The sequence below is a fragment of the Salvia splendens genome, chromosome 12 (assembly GCF_004379255.2).
Source record: "Salvia splendens isolate huo1 chromosome 12, SspV2, whole genome shotgun sequence".
Classification (NCBI taxonomy): domain Eukaryota; kingdom Viridiplantae; phylum Streptophyta; class Magnoliopsida; order Lamiales; family Lamiaceae; genus Salvia; species Salvia splendens.
In genome coordinates this window covers 10,928,012-10,941,866 of record NC_056043.1, presented here as the reverse complement: position 1 = coordinate 10,941,866, position 13,855 = coordinate 10,928,012, and the positions used below count along the sequence as shown (strand labels likewise).

The 13,855-nt window shown below is 46.5% G+C and overlaps 1 protein-coding gene across 1 annotated transcript; it reads right to left on the bottom strand.

Annotated features, from left to right (window-relative positions):
• Positions 1-292: 292 nt before the first annotated feature.
• On the bottom strand, positions 293-895 carry LOC121757531 (ethylene-responsive transcription factor ERF118-like). Its single transcript, XM_042153059.1, has one exon. The coding sequence runs from the start codon at positions 893-895 to the stop codon at positions 293-295; it is 603 nt and encodes a 200-aa protein (XP_042008993.1).
• Between the last annotated feature and the right edge of the window lie 12,960 nt (positions 896-13,855).

Sequence of the window (13,855 nt, the reverse complement as noted above, 5' to 3'; positions counted from 1 at the left end):
AATAAAATAAAATAAAATAAAATAAAATAAAATAAAATAAAATAAAATAAAATAAAATAAAATAAAAGTTGCCCCATTTGGGGCACAACTCCAGACTCCAAGGCACACCAATTAGATTATACAGTAAAAAAAAGCCTATAAAGAGTAACCATAAAAATTCGGTTTAACGTCAAATCCAATGAAGTGAAGAGAAGAGAAGAGAGTCCAATTAAAATCGGAAAAGCAAAATGTTACAAAGATTAAAAAAGGTTGATTTACAGAGAGAATTAGTTGCGTGAAAACAGCCTAAACCTTAACCTGCCAAAACGACACCGTCCTCCGCCGTGGCAATGCTCAGATCATCCAGCTTGCTGAATTCCCCAACCAGAAATCCATTCGGGTCAACAATTTGCACGCCGCAAAGAAACCCTATTTTCCGCACCGGATCCTTCCCGCCGCCACTTTCATCGGACGAATTTTCGAGAACCGAATTCGGAGAGCCGCCGGTTTTCTCGGAAGCAATCCACACGATTCCCCCCTCTCCGACTCTCGGCGCCTCCTCGATCTCGCGCTTCGCCGCGAGATAAGCCGCGGAGGCCTCTTCGGCGGTGTTGAAAGTGCCCAGCCAGATACGTTTCTTGAGCCGACGATCCCTCACTTCGGCCGCGTACCTCCCCGATTTCCTCTTGTGCACGCCGACGAAGCTCCTCTCGGCGATCAGATTCTGGAATTCATCGGCGCCGCGTTCCGACTCGATTTCTCGGCTGGAAATCTTCAACAGAGGGAGCGGCAGCTCGTGGACAATTCTCTTGGATTTTCTGCCCGATGGATCGGATTCATCCGACGATGAGTCGGTGGCGTCGGGATCGGAATAGGAGAGCCTGATTTTCCGGGGATAGGCTGAGAATTTTGTCATGTTTAGCGATAATTGGGATATCGAGAGTGAAGGAAACGAATTGTGGTTTATAAAAAGCAGATAAGAAATAGGGTTTGTTTGTATCGATTTTGGTGCAACGGAGCTCGAATCAATAGCGATTAGAATATGCTGTTGGAAATTGGCATATATATTATTGAGCAGATGATAATAAATTATTTCAAAACAAATAATAATTGGATTGGGTATCGAAACCCTGATGGGCCAATATCTATTAGCTGGGCTCAAACCCATTTGGTAAGTAGTTACGTTTACTCTCAACTCAAAAGGTCTACTTTCTTAAGTGACACGAGATTTTAAGAAAAAATATTAGGTGAAATAAGTTGAGAGAAAAATATAGTTGGATATTTTAATAATGAGAAATTAGAGAGAGATTTTTTTTCTAAATATAGAAAATAGACATCTTAAGCGGGACAAACTAAAAAGGGAAAAAAAAGGAAAGTTGGACACCTTGAATGAGATAGAGAGAGTAGTTGTTTTAACTATTCATATTTTTTTATTATTTAATAAATTAAATATTAAAAAGAAATTAAATATTGAGTTGGATTAAGTTATTTAAAGGGCCTTCTATTTTTATTGTAGTTTTTATATATATCGCTGAATGATTATAAAATTTTATAAAATATCATTTGAATATTTTTTTAAAAAGTATGTATGCTTGAAATTATCTAAAGAAATTGAAATGGAATGACGAAATCGATCATCTTTACTGTGATATTTACGCACTTAAGCCTAAATTTCCCTATTGTCTAAAGAACTTAGTACATTATAACACAACTAAATATCTTTCATGATGAATCCGCGAATTTCTGATGTTAGTAAATGCTGGTAGAGAATAAAGACTACGACACAAAGAATTTACGTGGTTCGATTTACTGAAGTAAATCTACGTCCACGGGAAGAAGGGAGGGCAAGATTGTATTGCTTGATCTGGGATTACAGCTTACAACACAGACTTGCTATATGATATTTTATCTCTAGAGAGCTTAACCCTTTTCTATCTGATCTAAGTTCTATTTATACATTGAACTAGGATCGTGGTTTGCAGCCCCACTAACAAGATCGTGGGTGAGCAATAACTGCTCAATAACTGCTTCGTACCACTAAATAGATCGTGGGTATAGTGGAGGTCGTGGAGGCCTTTCATGAGTCCACTAACTCCTAGTTCGGTCGAATGCTGAGACCGAACTGCTGGACTTTACCGATCAGCTGTTGCCGATCTGAGAGGAGAGCTTGACTGGTCGGCTTTTACCGAGCTGTAGGCTGAGTCCGAACTCTTTGGTCGTGCCGAACTCTTTGGTGCCGAACAGATACTCTTTCTTGGGCTCTGGGCTGATGGGCCGTCACTGTTATTGGGCTTGCCATTAGGGTTTAGTTCGTACCCCATCACTACCCCCCCCGAAAAGCGAAGTGAATCACTTCGGGGAGGTGAGTCACTTCGGCATTCTGGATAACGGTAAGGGGGAGGCTGACGTCAGGGGACGTGCCTTGCGCGTGCCTGCATTAAATGCGACAGTAAAAACCGGCCGTTGAATCCTGAAAAGGTGGGATTCGAAACAGCGCAACGATTTCGAAATCTTTCCCGAATCTGATAAATATGCTCTTTCTTCCTCATTTGAACACTTTTGCTGTTGCGTCTTCTATACTCTCTCTTTCTCGAGAAATTTTCTTCCGCTTTCAAGAGCTTCCTCAGACTTTCTTCACCTTCAAAAAGCTCAGACTTTCTTCACCTTCAAAAAGTAAGAAAAATGGCTTCTATTTCTTCTTCGGAGTCGGGTAGCGGTAGGAGAGGCGGTAAGGGGTCTTCTGGCCGGAAAGAGTCCGGGGAGAAGACCGTAGAGTATTTCCATAGTATTTTGAGTAGGGATACTGTGATATCCCTACCCGAAAAATACTTTTTTCCTGGGGGGAAGGCGGTGGTACCTGACGGTGATCATAGGGCTGACTCCCCGCCGGAGGGTTACGCCACCGTGTACGAGGCCTGCTTAGAATGCGGGCTTCGTTTCCCCCTCCCTTCTGCCTTTATAGATTTACTAGATTTTTTTCAGCTTCCTTTAGGCCAGGTGACTCCGAACTCTTGGAGGCACTTGTCGGCCTTCGCTGCCGAACTCCGTAGGTTAGGAAGGGATTTGTCTTTGAAGGCGATCCTTAAATTCTTTCAATTTAAGAGGAAGGGGTCTTGGTTTTACTTGATCCCTGTACAGCCCTTTAGGGCCTTTTGTAAAACGAAGTGGCCGAAGTGGCAAAACCGCTTCTTCTACTATGATAGGACCGCGGCTCCTAGTTTTCCCTGGAGAGGGCCGAAGTCCGTTATCCGTCATCCTCGGCCTGAACCGTTGGACGAGCTCGATGGCGAGCTCAACAAGATTCCCATAGTTAGGAAACAATACACGGAGTCTGAGCTCGTCAAGGGCGACGTCATGTTCGACATCTCGTCTTCGGACGAAGAGGCCGAGGGTGAGGCTTTCTCTTTCTTTATGCTCTACTGCTTTAACGAAGAAAATCTGACTTTGTTTTTTTTGTTTTTTGACAGTGAACTTGCTGAACAAGGCCGTCCGCAAATCCTCCGAGCTTGTGGGGCCGGAGAGGCAGAGAGCCCCTCGGTCGGCGTCTGAAGCCGAAAAGAATCCGAAGAGGCAAAAAACCTCTTCTTCGGATCCGAAAGAGCCGGAGCCGTCTTCGGCTAAAGGGAAGGGGAAATTTCATGAGTCCCCAAGAGTGCCGGGGAAAGACCTGGTCATCTCCGAGGTGGTTGTAGACATCCCGGAACACGTCCCTGAGCCTTTTCAATGGCCGATGAATTTTGTGGAGGTAAGCTTTCTGACTTGGCTTCTTTTCCACATTTTTTGATGGCCCTTCTGTTGACTTTTTTCCTTGTTCATCTTCAGAGAGCGAAGCTCGTCTCCATGGAGCTCTCCAAAGCATCCCACGACTACGAGGAGATGCAGAAGAAGTTGCATCTTGCTCGTAGTCTGGCCGAACAGGCTGAGGCCAAATTTGAGAGGGCCCGAGCTGCTAGGATCTCGGCTCAGGATGAAGCTCGGTCAGCCAAAAACCAGCTCATCATCCTGCGAGAGCAGACGAAGCACCGGGAGGCTCAGAAGGAGGCAGCCGCCGTGGCTGCCCAGGGGGAGGCTCTCCGTGTTTACACGGAGAAACTCTTTTTGAGCAGCCAGTTCTCGGCCTTTGTCGGTAGTCTGGTAAGGCTAATTACCGATAAGGGCGAGCAGGGGGCCGACGTCGTGCTGCCTCTGTACAGCCGAGAGATAGCAGCTCGGCTTCAGAATCTGCCGCTCCTTGAGGAGCTCGCTTCATCCTCGGTCCTGCTTTCTGCAGACCGAGTCCGGAGTTGTCGAGCTGATCGGGACGAGAACCTGGAGGCTATCTTTGCCTCCGTGGGACCCGTTTCACCCGCTTCGACTTACAACGGAGAGGGTGAGGCCGAGCCGCTGGAGCCGGAGGCCGAAGTCGAGCAGGCCGGGCATCCGGAGAAGGAAGCCGATCAGGAGGCGGAGGCGAGGCCGGCAGGAGGCGAGGCCGAGGCTGAGGTAGCTCAGGAGAAAGAAGCTGAGCCAGACCGAGGAGCCGGAGACGAAGCTGGCGGAGTATGATTTCGTCTCCCTTCTCTTAGTCTAGTTTCTTCCTTGTAAAATGGCCTTGAAGCCCTCCTAGTGTAAAAAATTTTCCTTGTGAATGAAAAATTCTCTACACTTGTCTTCGTATAGCTTTTCGTACTCGCCTTTACTCCTGTTGTATTTTACTATCTGCTCGGTACAGCTGCCGAACTAATATAGCTGCTTTGTACCCAAGGAGATGGAGATACTTCACTGGAAACGGCTGTACTCTTCGGCTTTAGACGAAGCTGAGAAAAGAGCTATAGCCGATCAGACGAAGAATGACGAGCTTCTGGCTCGTTTAGTGAAGCTGGAGGCCGATATCAAGGACTTAGAGTCCGATAAGAAAGATCTGGAGGCCGAGCTGAATACGGCCATTGCTGAGAGGACTGCGTATGAGGATTATATCCGTGAGCGCGGGGGAGTTACCATCTCGGATGTTCAGAGTCGAGTTGACGAACTGTGGGAGGAATATCATGTACTCCGTAGGAACAATGTGCTGGAGAGCCCGGCTTGCCAACAAGTTGTGACATCACTGCGGCGTTGGGCTTCTCGGTACAACATTGTTCTTTCTCGGCGCCCCTCCATAGAAAGATTCCTTCGGCATATCGTGCCAACAGATGCTCGCACTCCAGATCAAACCTCTGGTTCCCTTGCTCAAAATCTTGCTCCAAGTCAGCAACGAACTCAGGAACAGCCGGAAACGTCAAGACGAGAACGGGCTCAGGAGCAACCAGAATCGTCAAGGCAGGGACGGACTGAAATTCGCCGAGGAGTTGCGACTATGAGTGAGCTAGATCGACAGATGCTTATTGCAGAGACTCTTCATCGCCGAGGTGTTAGGACTTCTCGGGCTCAGGGAAGAGGCGTTGGGTCGAGGATAGCATCTCGTCGACCTGCTTATTCTTCATCTGCTCGGAACAACCGAACTCGGCTTCCAGAGGATTTTGCAGATAGGTGGCTTAACTTTAGCAACCGCGGACAGTAGAATAGTCCTTTGTAATGGCGTAATGCCTTCTCGTAGGGGAGCTGAATTGTCTGCCGAACGAGATTTAATAAATGAAATTTTTTCCTTTCGCTTTTATCACTGCTTACTTACAGTTCTGCGAAACAATTTCATCGTGCTCGTCATCGGTCTTATGAAGTGAGCTTCTTTGATCGGACTCGTCTTTGATCTTATGAAGGAAACTTCTTTGACCGGACTTGGTTTGTGTTCTAATTTGGCGATTTTTGTCGCCGGGATCGAACTTTCCCTTGTCCTAATTCGGCGAGTTTTATCGCGTGGATCGGACTTTCCCAGTTAACCGAAGTGGTCTTATGAAGTAAACCTCTTTGACTGGACATGGTCGTCCTCGGTCTTATGAAGTAAACTTCTTTGACCGAACTTGGTCGTCCTAATTCGGCGAGGTTTATCGCATGGATCGAACTTTCCCTTATTGCAGTTCGTTTCAGACGAAGTGCTTATTTCTTAAGCCGAATTACGGTCTTGTATCTTCCTGAGAAGCTTGGACTCACAATCGTTGGCTTATTGCAGTTCGTTTCAGACGAAGTGCTTGTTAAGCTGAATTGTGGTCTTGTATCCTCCTTGGAAGCTTGGACTCACAATCGTTGGCTTGTTGTAGTTCGTTTCAGACGAACTGCTTGTTAAGCTGAATTGTGGTCTTGTATCCTCCTTAGAAGCTTGGACTCACAATAGTCTTTAATAATCGATCTAAAAAGGGGATCAGCCTTTAAAGAACGATATACCTCGGTACCATTTGTAAGAGACGACAAGCACATAGAGACAAAACACATAGAGAAAAAATGAAAAAGATGAAAGAAAAAAAAACTTTAAACTTTTTATAAAACGACAAGTAAAAGGTACAAGTAAAAAACAAACAAATAAAAACATGTACCCCTATGACCGAACTAGACACAAGACAGACTGACCGGACTTTGTCTCTTACAAGTGGAACTTCTTGAGGTTGGAGACGTGCCATGTTCGGGGTACTTGTTCTCCTGACATGTGAGTCAATTTATAAGACCCTTTGCCGAGGACTTCTGACACCCGATACGGACCCTCCCATGTGGGCTCGAGTTTGCCCAGCTTTTCTGCTCGGCTTACTTCGTTGTTTCTCAAGACGAGATCTCCCACTTGAAATTGAAGCTTTTTCGCCCTTTGGTTATAATACCGGGCTACTTGCTCCTTATACTTGGCTGCTTTTATGCACGCCAATTCTCTTCTTTCTTCGGCGAGATCTAGCTCGGCTCTCAGTCCGTCGTCATTCATTTCTGAGGAGAAATTTAGAGTTCGGGGACTGGGTACGCCGATCTCCACCGGAATTACGGCTTCAGTGCCGTACACCAGACTATACGGAGTTTCACCGTTGGAGGTTTTGGGTGTAGTTCGGTAGGACCATAGGACTTGAGGGAGATTTTCTACCCATTGTCCTTTGGCTTGTTCTAACCGAGCTTTTAACCCTTTCACCAGAATCCGGTTCGTTACTTCCGTTTGTCCGTTTGCTTGGGGATGGGAGACCGAAGTGAACCGCTGTTGAATGTTCAGCTCTTGGCACCAATTCTTGAACGTCTTGTCGGTGAACTGAGTCCCATTATCCGAGACGAGGATGCGGGGTATGCCAAATCGGCACACTATGTTCTTCCAGACGAAGTCCAATGCCTTTGAGCTCGTTATCGTAGCTAATGGCTCAGCCTCCACCCACTTCGTGAAGTAGTCCACGGCAACGATAAGGAATTTCATTTGCCGAGGAGCTTGAGGAAGTGGTCCCACTATGTCTATGCCCCATTGCATGAAAGGCCAAGGGCTTTGCATAGTGTATAGATCGGTCTGCGGCATCCTTGGGACATTTGCATGAATTTGGCACTTCGTACACTTCTTGACGAGCTGCACTGCCTCTTGTACCATGGTTGGCCAATAATATCCCCATCTCAGTACTTTTTTAGCTAAAGCTCTGGCTCCGATGTGGCTACCGCACGATCCTTCATGAACTTCTCTGAGGATGTAGTCCGTCTCTTCTGGTCCTACGCACCGCAATAACGGCTGAAGGTAAGACTTTCTAAAGAGGACTCCTTCATGAAGTTCGTACCGAAGTGCTCGGCACGTGATCTTCCGAGCTTCTCTCTTATCCTCGGGCAATTGTCCTTGATCCAGATACTGCAAGATCGGCGTCATCCAGTTCGGCGAGCTGGATACTGAGTGTACCTCGGCTTCATCAATGCTTCGGTGCATTAATTCTTCCGCCTTTGAGCTCGGATCTGAGGCCAACTTACTTAAGGTATCTGCTCGGCTATTTTCCGCTCTGGGAATGCGGATTATCCGAAAATAGGAGAAACTTCGGCTGATGCTTTGCGCTTTGTCCAAATACTTCTTCATTCTCTCGTCACGGGCTTCACTTGTACCCAACATGTGATTTACTATGACTTGTGAATCACAATGGACTTTGAGAGATTTGACGAGCAGACTTTGCGCTAACTGGAGTCCGGCCAGGAGGGCTTCGTACTCGGCTTCATTATTAGTAGTGGGGAATAGGAACCGAAGTGAGTAGGCTACCTCGTGTCCGTCGGGAGCGACAAGTAAAATACCAGCTCCACTTCCCATCTTGTTCGAAGCTCCATCTACGAACCCGCTCCAGCAGTCCGGCGGCTCTACTTCGGATTCCAAGGGCTGTGCTAGTTCGGCACTGGCAGAATTCTTCTGTTCGGCAATAACAGGAATTGCTTGATCGAACTTCGCTTCTGCAAGAAAATCTGCCAAGGCTTGTCCCTTGATGGCTTTCCGAGGTAGATATTCAATTGTGTGCTCTCCCAACTCTATAGCCCACTTGGCGATTCTGCCTGATGCTTCTGGTTTGGTCAACACTTGCCGAAGTGGCAGATCAGTTAAGACGCATACCTTGTGAGCATAGAAGTATGGCCGCAGTCTCCTTGCTGCATTTACTAATGCCAGAGCAATCTTTTCCAGAGGTTGATACCTGGTTTCTGGACCTCTTAATGCTCGGCTTGTAAAGTAGATGGGAAGCTGCTTTAGGCCTTCTTCTCGTACAAGCACCGCGCTGATGGTTTGATCCGATGCCGCTAAGTATAAGAATATTACTTCGGCTTCGGTTGGAGCAGAGAGAATAGGAAGCTCGGCTAGATAACTTTTGAGCTCGTCAAAGGCCTTTTTCTGCTCGGCTCCCCACTCGAACTTTGGTGCCTTTTTCAACACCGTGAAGAACGGCAGTTGCTTTTCGGCTGCTTGAGAAAGGAATCGATTCAGTGCGGCTAGACATCCGGTTAGCCTTTGCACGTCATGTATGGACTTCGGCATCGCCATGTTTTGAACAACTTGAACTTTTGAGGGGTTTGCCTTGAGTCCGTCCTTTGAAACCCAACAACCCAGAAACTTTCCCGAATCTACCAAAAAGGTACACTTTTGGGGATTAAGTTTGAGGTTGGCTTTCTTGAGCACGTTGAGAGTAGACTTGAGGTTGTGCTCGTACTCCGAAGTGCTTTTGCTTTTGACGACTATATCGTCAACATACACTTCGACCTCCTTTCCAATCAGGTGCTGAAAAAGCTTGTCTACCATCCTTTGATAAGTGGCTCCGGCATTCTTTAAACCGAAAGGCATCTTTTTATAAGCGAAAATGCCGAAATCAGTAATGAAGGCCGTTTTTGAAGCGTCAATCTCATCCATTAAAACTTGATGGTATCCTTTGTACAGATCAAGAAAACAAAAAATTTCAAAGCCTATCAAAGCTTCTACTTTTTTATCTATGTTCGGAAGGGGATAGCAATCTTTGGGACAGTGCTTATTTAGATCGGTGAAATCTATGCACATCCGCCATCCTCCTTCCTTTTTCTTGATCATGACAGGATTGGCCACCCACGAAGGATACTTCACTTCGAATAACACATCCGCCTTCAATAATTGACGGACTTCGTCATGGATGACTTGACTTCGTTCTGCCGCAAAGAGTCTTTGCTTCTGTTTTATCGGCCGGACTGAAGGATCAATATTTAACCGATGAGTGATTACCTCGGGGGGCACTCCGGTCATGTCCAACGGAGACCATGCAAAGACGTCTTTATACTCCTTGAGGAGCTGGATGGTTTTTTCCCGAAGTAGGGGCGTTCCCGCGAAGCCGATCTTAACCGTTCTGGATGGATCGTCTTCGTACAGCTGAACTGTCATCGAGTTCGGCTCCGGTATGACTTCGGTCATCGCCTCTGACTCCGGCTGCTGTGATTGCTATGCTTGGTGGTGCCGATCTGACTGCTCGGCACTTCTAAGCGCAATTTGCAGACATTCCTTTGCTCTCTTTTGGTCACCTAGGATGACCGCTATCCCTCCTTTAGTAGGGATCTTGATGGTGAGGTGATAAGTGGAGCAAACGGCCCGAACTGTGTTGAGCCAGTCTCTTCCCAGGATGATGTTGTACGGGGACCGAGCTTTCACCACGAAAAACTCAATCATCGTACTGGAGCTAGTAGGTGCTTTCCCCACCGTGATCGGAAGGCTGATAATACCTTCAGGGCGGGTGTCCTCCTGGGCGAAGCTCTTCAGGGGAAGCGGAGCCGGACTGAGCCGAGCTGGGTCCACTTCTAGTTTGTCAAAGCACTCTTTAAAAAGAATGCTAACCGACGCTCCTGTATCCACAAACACCCTGTGGATCAGTTTGTTTGCCACTCCGGCTTGGATGACAATGGCGTCTTGGTGAGGAGAGATGCCCGGGACGGGATCAGCATCCGAGAACGTAATCACTTCGTCCTGCTTCAGCCTTTTATGCGTTGGCTCCTCTCGATTGGAGCCTCTGCGCTCTGACTTCAGGGACGACTTGGTCTTCCCGGCAGGGAGAGCGTCAATAGTCTGGATTACTCCATCATATTGCGGCTCGTCATCGTCTTCGGGATCCGGCTGCCTTTTCGGATCCTGAGGAGCGCAGTTCGCACCACTCTGCTTCTTATTCTTCTTTGGCTGCTTGCTTTGGTATTTTTTCAATGTCCCTGCCTTCACAAGAACATCGATACCTGCAGCCAAGTTTCTGCACTCCTCAGTATCGTGACCGTGGTCTTGATGGTAGGAGCAGTAGCTATCCTGTGGTCGGCGCGCGGCTGATTTCGTCATCCGCTTTGGCTTTTCGAATAGGTCAGAGTGCAGTTCGAAAATTTCCGCTCTCGGCTTGTTCAGCGGTACGAACTGAGCGGGCGGCTTCTCGGGATTGAGACGGGGTCCCAATCTGTCTTGCACCGGAGCCCTTTGAATTCTTTCAAATGGAGTCCGGCGAGGATGCCCCTGATCGCTAGGATCGGGCTTCCTTCTGTCTCCTCGGGTCGATGAGCTGTCTAACGACCGTTTGCGACGGTCTGCCTCATCGGCCCGGGAGTACTGGTCCGCAATGTCCCACATTTCCTGAGCTGTCTGCGGACCGCACTCAACGAGCTTCCTGTAGAGAGCTCCGGGCAGGATTCCATTTTGGAATGCCGAGATGACAAGCAGATCGTTGAGATCGTCTACTTGCAGGCATTCCTTGTGGAATCTTGTCATAAAGTCGCTGATTTTTTCGTCGCGACCTTGACGAATGGAAAGCAGCTGAGCCGAAGTGATTCGGGCTTCCGCTTTCTGAAAGAACCTCCTGTGGAAGGCATCCATTAGATCTCGGTAAGATCTGATGCTGCCCTGGGGGAGGCTATCGAACCACCTTCTCGCGTTCCCGATGAGCAGCTCGGGAAACAGCTTGCACATGTGGACCTCGTTGAGACCCTGGTTCGCCATGTTATATTGATAGCGCCCCAAGAAATCGTGAGGGTCCACGAGCCCGTCGTAAGTCATCGACGGAGTTCGGTAGTTCTGTGGTAGGGGAGTTCGGGTGATGTCGTCCGAGAACGGAGTCTTCAGTGCTCCGTACACAGCGAATCCGATATCTCGTCGGTATGGAGGAGATTGAGTTCTCCTGTGATTCCGGTACCGAGGAGGAACTGGAACATGTTGGGGACGGGGATTCTTTCTCCTGGGAGATGCGACACTACTGCGGTAGTGACTTTCTTGTGCGGAGGGAGAAGGAGAATCCGCCGTTTTCGTCTCCGGCTGCTTTTGGCTTTTTTGCAGGAAGGTTAAGAATTCCTCCTGCTTCGCCGCCAAAAACTGCTTGACAGCCTCATTCAAATCGGGCTGCTGGGAAGACTCAGTGGGACGATTTTTGGAGCGGCTTGTTCCTTCGCCATGAGAACTGGTGGTGGATTTATCCCTAGGCTGTTTTCCAGACCTATGGGATGGATTGGCTTCCTCCTGGTTCTCACGGGCAGGAATACGGGTACTCTGCGATCTGGTATGCATTTTTTGGGTGGAAAAAATGGATCAAAAATTCGCTTTATCACAAATTTTGTTCTCTGTTTCCCACAGACGGCGCCAGTGATGAATCCGCGAATTTCTGATGTTAGTAAATGCTGGTAGAGAATAAAGACTACGACACAAAGAATTTACGTGGTTCGATTTACTGAAGTAAATCTACGTCCACGGGAAGAAGGGAGGGCAAGATTGTATTGCTTGATCTGGGATTACAGCTTACAACACAGACTTGCTATATGATATTTTATCTCTAGAGAGCTTAACCCTTTTCTATCTGATCTAAGTTCTATTTATACATTGAACTAGGATCGTGGTTTGCAGCCCCACTAACAAGATCGTGGGTGAGCAATAACTGCTCAATAACTGCTTCGTACCACTAAATAGATCGTGGGTATAGTGGAGGTCGTGGAGGCCTTTCATGAGTCCACTAACTCCTAGTTCGGTCGAATGCTGAGACCGAACTGCTGGACTTTACCGATCAGCTGTTGCCGATCTGAGAGGAGAGCTTGACTGGTCGGCTTTTACCGAGCTGTAGGCTGAGTCCGAACTCTTTGGTCGTGCCGAACTCTTTGGTGCCGAACAGATACTCTTTCTTGGGCTCTGGGCTGATGGGCCGTCACTGTTATTGGGCTTGCCATTAGGGTTTAGTTCGTACCCCATCATTTCACGTTTTAGGATTACATTCATACTTTAATATAGAAAGATTTTGAACAAGCTTATATATAAACATGCATGATGTTTTGATTTGATTGCGTACACTTACTTTATAGAGCGGAGCCCGCGCTGCCTATAGAGGAGATACCGGAGTGCCCCGAGACAGCGCCGGACTGCGACACCTTCGAGAGGGGACGAGCAGCGCCTACGGAACCTCGACCACAATGTCGCACACGACCGCCCAACCGTTATGGCGAGTTTGTTTCTCGGTTGTCCTTCGTTAAGTAGTTAGTTATTTCTTTGATTTAATTAGTTTTATTTGGAATTATGTTAATTATTTTGAACAATTGAGTCGGGCCGTTTAACGCTCCTCCCCAGGTATTCTTAGTTGGTTCTTTCCCGGACCATAAGTCGAACTAACCCTAGGGTCCTTAGATTATAAGTAGGCGTAAGTTATCCCTTCTTGAATCAATGAATGAATAACCAATTTCGCTTATCTTATTACCTTTTTTGGTATTCTCTCTTACCTTTTCTCTCTACTTTATTGAGTCTCTTACTTTATTCACTTTTCACTTTACTAACAAAACCTCATTTCCTTAAATACCGTGCCGAAAAGTTTGTGCTCACTTATCTTGGGACGGAGGGAGTATGTTATTTCAAAAGTTCCTATTTTTATGGGACGCGGGGAGTACTTTTTACCCAAAAACTAAAAAACGGATTGGTTTTGGAGTATCGTTGGAGATACTTGCCTATCTCATTTTAGGTTTTAGTGTACCATTGGAGATATGTCTAACTCTTAAATAATTAAATAATTGTAAGATGGTTTATGATTTGCCTATGGATTTATTATTCAAGGATTTATGATATATCTATGAATCTACTATCTTTTATACTCCCTCCGTCTCAAGTTAGTTGAGATATTTCTTTTGAGCATTGAATTTAAAAAATTAACATGGTAAAAGTTAAAGTGAAGAGAGTAATGTAAGAGAGATGAAGATAAAGTAAAGTACGAGAGAAGATAGACTTTTCTACAAAAAAAAAGAAAAGAAATGACTACCTTAGGATAACCGAAAAAGGAATACGACTCAAACACATTGTGTGAGAGAGAGGAAGTACAATTTATGTAGGATTTATTATCATGATCCACTAAAATTTATGACTGTATTACATTATATTTTTCACAAGCAAAGTAAGAAAATGATTTATGTTAGTCGATTACTTGCACACATAGTTCCAATTTCTTCGTCAGATTCGCAGAGATGTCACCAAATCTTTATCCATGCATAACAAAGTATTTGAGGCTACTCTCATTCGACTCCAATCTTTATTCATGCATAACAAACA